The sequence below is a fragment of the Rhinopithecus roxellana genome, chromosome 6 (assembly GCF_007565055.1).
Source record: "Rhinopithecus roxellana isolate Shanxi Qingling chromosome 6, ASM756505v1, whole genome shotgun sequence".
Classification (NCBI taxonomy): Eukaryota; Metazoa; Chordata; class Mammalia; order Primates; family Cercopithecidae; genus Rhinopithecus; species Rhinopithecus roxellana.
This window is the reverse complement of record NC_044554.1, coordinates 152,827,704-152,833,703: the sequence shown is the minus strand read 5'-3', so window position 1 is coordinate 152,833,703 and position 6,000 is coordinate 152,827,704. Positions and strand designations below refer to the sequence as shown.

The window sequence follows — 6,000 nt, the reverse complement described above, 5'->3', positions numbered from 1 at the left end:
GAAGAGAATTTTCCAGAGCAAGAGGGAGGCCTCTGAACCTGAAGTCTGGTCACTAAGCGGATACCAGAGTAAAGACCTGAGGAGCCTGGCCAAAGAGCAGGATATCAGCAGCAGGGGGCAGAGCCAGAGGTGGCCTGCAGGCATCTTTCTGTCCCAGTTTTCATGACATGATGCCAAATCTACTTAGCAATGGTCATTTCTTATTTTCATTTCTATTTTTCAGAAATGCCTAAGGACTAAGGGTGTCAGTGTAATCAGCATAACAACCACACGAGCTGAAGTTTGCTAAAGTCAACTCCCCCTGCCAAGATACTAAATTTGCCTACAGGAAAAAAGCCCACCAGGTACTTAAAAAATCAACGAAATGGTATTATGCTGCATTAAAAAGAACATGCCCATGAAACAGAATACCAGGTAGTGCTACCATTTATTTGAAAGTCATTTTGATGACACTGTGCATACTTAGAGTTTTGGGTTAAAGATAATTGAGTATAGAAAACTATAGAAAACCTTGCTTTGGAAGTGGAGCCAGTATCAATGTTATCCTAATCTCTTTGCAAAAAAAAGAAAACTGTCTCTTAATTACACTACAATCGAATCGAGTCTTCAACTCTTATACATTCATTCAGAATTTTACAATCTCTCTCATGGGAGGAAATGTAAAAGGGAAGTTTTCAAGACCTTTTTATACCTTAATATCCTTTTCAACTTCTAATGTAAAATGTATTTGTCCTGACACAATGCTGTGAAATAAAGACCAATTCAGGAATGTAATGAAGTTTAAAAGTAGCTCCTCTTTTTCTGCATTGAGGACAATTTTATTGATTCACATTAGAAACTTCTAGTTGGGAGCAGGAGAAAAAGGAGGGAGAAGAGAGAAGCAAGCGATCTGTGACCTAGCGCTGATTATTGGCTGACCTCTAATAAAGGAAGAAGATTCGGATTTCTGGTGCCAAAACAAAATAAAGTGGAAGATGAATTTTTGCAATCCCCACACATCACTGAATTTATCTATTGTCTTCTAGACAAAGTAATCCTACAAAAGGAAGTTCTATATCAAGGATTTTCACTCCCTTTTCATCTCTGAACTGAAAAGAAACAAGGGGCAGTTTGCAGCTTCAAAATATGTAGATAATCTATAACTCATATTAGTGTTCCGATTAAAAATTATCTAATCTGTTCTTTGCTCCTTGCAAGTTTCATTGAAGCAGCGCCCCCTAACAGGCAAAGAAGGCACGTGGTAAAATTCAGCTCCTGGTAGATTGTCCATCAACCTGCTCTGGGGATGTGCTGTCAGAAATGGAGCGCCCCCTGGAGGCCAGTCATCCAGCCAGTCTGTTCCCATCCATTAGAGCAGAGGCTCTCAAGTATGGTCCCTGGACGAACAGCATCGACACCACTTGAGAACTGTTAAGAAATCCAAGTTCTGGGGCCCCACCATAGGCCAACTGAATCAGAAACCCCTGTGATGGGGCCCAGCAATGTACAGGCCTTCCAGGTGCTGCTGATGCCTGCTAATTTTGAGAACCACTGTATTAGAACACCTCATTCCCCAAATATGTCAGAATCAAGGTGTCATTGTGTTAAGAAATTAATTACACAGGAATGAACAGAGCTGAAATGTCTTACCTACATAGAGAATGAGCCAAGAAGTTGATATTTGTATTAAGTAAAAACACTGAACTACAATTTAGAAAATGTTGATACCAATGTATTTTTAAAATACATTAAAGCAGCTTTTAGCAACTCTTTAATTATTTCCAATATATAGTTTGAATTACTGTGTCCCTTAATGAAAAGGATAAAGGAATGTAAGTGACTCTACCATAAACACAGGAAAAGTTTGGGTAATCTCAGTACCTACCACTACCAACAACAAGACCAATGATCCCTCCCCCTCTCTTCTCAGGACTGCCATCTGACTCAAACCAGTTCATGGCTGTTTGACTACAAAATGAGGCCGAAGTTGATCACAATCAAGGTGGAAATGAAAATAACAATCAAGAAAAACACTTCCTTCATTTTTAATGATTTTTTTTATTTAACATATATAGTACATGTAAACAACTGGCATAAAATTCATAAAAATACAATACTCCTATGCAATATCACTTTATTCCTGATACATACTTTCATTTTCTCATTAATGTCACTGCCTATTTTAACACTATACTTTTTCAGCCAAGCATTTTTAGAGGCTTATCTTTTTAAAGAAATACGGCCCCAACTTTGTTTTCTAAAATGTCATAGCTATAGCTATTTTGATCACCTCTTTGCCCATCCTTACTTTCCTCACACTAAAGTAAAAATATTTTTAAATGCTAAAAGTATGCAAAACGCTGAGCTTTAATACTGTTTGGTCACGCCTATGGAGCCTGCTACCACTCTGCATTGCCATCAAAGGTGCGGGTGCTCCACAGCACTGGTGCTGTGAGCTGTGGCCACGGCTGCATAGCAGGGACCTTCAGGCCTCTGCTCCAAACTGGCTCCCCTAATATATAGCCACATTTTTCTGGGAGTTACATTCATAAACACTGCTACAAAGGATCCTTGTGGAAAAAGCTAATTTACACTACTTTTAATGGTTCCCAGCAAATGAAGCAGTTATAATAGTATTTTTAATGCTTTTTTCCTATACAGTATTTCTACTTATTACATGTGAACTTATTTGGAAGGAAATTACTGGGGGTGAGAAAAATATAAAATAACTGTAAAATTTTTAAAAGTTGTAACTGCTGGATGTACACAATCAGCCACACTCAGGTGAGCAACAATCACAGATAAGCAGAGCGCACCTCCCTCTCCCCGCCCATGTCGACTCCCATCCTCAGCCTCAAGTGTCCACTGCCCCTTTTCCTGGACTGTTGTGCATCATCGCTCAAATATTGCTTTTAATTCACAAATCATGGGCTGCTTCCCTATTTTCTAAAACTAGCAAAAGCCTAAGAAATAAAAACAGTCAACCAGCAAATGAGAAACAGTGGCCACAAATCTGAAGAACACTGCCAGAGTCCCTCTCCTGGGACACTCCCAGGGAAGGAGCATCCCTGGGAGCGGCAACTCTGGGCTCTGGGGCAGGGTTGGGGGCGGTGCTTCTCTGAGGGCTTTGCAGCTGACTGAGGTTGGCAAGCTGTTGCTTTCCAGAGACCAGGCCTGCCCTTGGGCTCTGGTAAGAAGGTAGAAAGGGAACAGCGGCTTCCAGGAGTGGGCACCAGAAACCATCCCTGAGGACTAAGGTCTCAAGGACAATCCACAATGAGGTGAATCTGCCTGTGGTTAAGAAAGAGAAGCTGGATAATTAAATGTGTAGTCAGCCATAGTCACAGTTTGCTTAGAATTTAAAAGCCTAAAACCTTTTCTCACGAGCTATGAGGTTTCATTGTTTTGAAGAATCTCATTTCACACAAATTAACTTCTAAGAAACAAAAATTCATACAAGGAATTCAAAGACGGTGTAGAAATTTTTCAAAATAAAAATAAATAGGAAGAAAAAAACTAAAGAGGAGGACAAAATATACTCATTCTGCATACTGAAATAATGGTTTTTAGAACCAAAATTATAACATAATGCTTAAGGCTTTGTCTTATTAAAGACAGGCAATCTTAAAAGTAAAATATAAAAACTCCATTTATCATTATTCTTTATGTTTTTGACAGCAAAATTAGTCATGTTCTATTGTATCATACTAGTAAAAGAAAAATTACCATGTACTACAGTCTACTGTTCCACTATAAATGATGTCTACTCAAATATACATTAGTTTCTAGATGCACTATATTTGGGGTTGTTCAAAATAGTTTTTCCTAAAACTATAATTAAACGTGAAAAATTTTAAAGTGGTTTAAAGGTATTAAAATATAAACATTTGAATAATGCTAAAAAATGAGAAAAATACAGTTACCATTAATTTTTTTAAAACCAAGAATAAGTACTCGATAAGCAACTAAATGAGTAAACAGTACTTATTTGATGGAAAATGTGGGGAGCAGGAGAAGAGAGAGAGCAAGAGAGAGAGAGAGAGAGAGACATGGTAATGCCACATGGCTGGAAGTTAAGGGAATTTCCTAACCACAAGGTCCAAGAGTTTGGATTAATAATGGGCAGGAAAAGCTTCATTAACAAGAGAACAGAGAACAAAAAGAGCACAAGGAAGGAAAACAGACAGACAGTTCTACACAGCAAACGTTCCATGTCTGCCCCATCTACTGTAACTCAAGCTGATGACAGGGGCTGACGTGACCAAAGAACTTACAATAATCACTGAAATGTCCAAAAGACAACAGCGAGAGGCAGAAAAAAGAAGCATTAAAAGTTCTTACACTATAAAATCAGCCCCTACATAGTCAGAATTGTCCTGTATTTTCATGTCACCCTTGTCACAACCCATTGTGTTTTCTTTATACAGGTAGCTTTGCTCACCTTAGCACAAATATCAAAGTCAAGTACAAGCATATACTCATTTGCATAGCAAATTTTAAAGGGTGCACTGAAACAGTAACCAATTGATAAAGGTAAAAGTCATTTTTATAATTAGAATGACATTCAAATTGACCAAATAAAACGTTTTCTATTTGAAAACAGTTACCTACAAAAGTTTTTGGGATATGAACAACACATGACTTAGCAAAACATTAAACCATTACTGATGTAGTTCTCCATAGGCAGCAGTTCATGTAGCAGTCATTCTTTTACAACTTCTAGGACTTTGTAAACACTGTTCTGGAATACAGTGGTGAAGTGAGGTTTGGAATCCTTCACCAAGAGGTTACATAAGGGAGTTTTCCCAGCATTGGCAGGATCTTCTACATCCCAAATTTCAGGCATACTGCAACCAGGCCTAGAAAAATGAATGTACACATTAAAAATCAATGTGCATTATATAACTGCAGATAAAGCAGGGCACTTCTTATATTCCTGACCTCATTTCCTTTTCTCCACTTAAATTACTTTAGTTTTTAAACAATCCTGTCATATAGCTATTTTAAGTTTTTATAGGCTGCCATGACTCACTTTAGGACAAGGTGAATGCAGCAAAGGTGACTGTAAGGAAAGAAACAGACCTGCAGATACATATATCCAGGTGTTGGGGAAAGAGACACCTCAGTTAAACTCTGCCGCAGCTACTTACCAAGAGTGTGGTTCTGGGCAGGTGGCTTCCCTTGGTCTTAGTTTTCACATTTGTAAAATGAGGAAATAAACACTCATGACATAGGTTTGTTGTGAGGATTATGAGAGATCAGGTATCTAGCGTCATGTCCAGCACACAGAAAAACGTGTAACATGGATTTAAAAAATTATAATGAACAAATATGCTTAGTTCACAGGGAAGCTGCATTCATTGTACAGATGCTCCTCAACTTAGAATGGGGTATGTTCCAATACACCTATCGTAAGTTGAAATGCATTTAATACACCTAATCTATCCAACATCACAGCTGAGCCGAGCCACCTGAAACATGCTAGGAACACTTGCATTAGCTAACAGCTGGACGAAATCATCTAATGCAAATGCTATTTTATGATGAAATGTTGAATATCTCATGTAATTTACTGAATGCTGTACTGAGACTGAAAAACAGATGGTTGTATGGGTATTTGAAGTATGCTTTCTACTGAATGCATACGGCCTTAACACTGTCACAAAGTCAAAAAATCAGTAGGTCAAACCATCTTAAACTGGACAGTCGATATTCTAGAATGAATCAATTTAAAGAAATTCTGGTAGTGTTGAGCATACATCTTAAACACATAATTAAATCTCAAAAGCAATACATCTTTATAAAGAACAGAATAAGTAAAATTGGCATCATATGACATTTGTCTAAATAAGTTCTTCAAAATAACAGTATCATTTATTTTAAATCAATAACAGTTTTATAGATATAATTGTTGGATACTGTTTTCTACCTTTTGAGGAATTTTAGAAAACAGAAAAACATATTGGAAAATTACAGACAACTGACAAATTTTGTCAATTTTGTCATAATTGCTTCCTCAAG

At 37.5% G+C, this 6,000-nt stretch overlaps 1 protein-coding gene across 2 annotated transcripts in view; it reads right to left on the bottom strand.

Annotated features, from left to right (window-relative positions):
- Window positions 1-2,017: 2,017 nt before the first annotated feature.
- LOC104675229 (probable C-mannosyltransferase DPY19L1) overlaps window positions 2,018-6,000 on the bottom strand; it is a 110,154-nt gene continuing 106,171 nt past the window's right edge. For both annotated transcript variants that reach the window (XM_030933080.1, XM_030933081.1), the window contains one exon: window positions 2,018-4,838. In XM_030933080.1, the coding sequence (XP_030788940.1) occupies window positions 4,682-4,838 (157 nt within the window). In that variant the 3' untranslated portion in view covers window positions 2,018-4,681. The remainder of the gene's footprint in view (window positions 4,839-6,000) is intronic.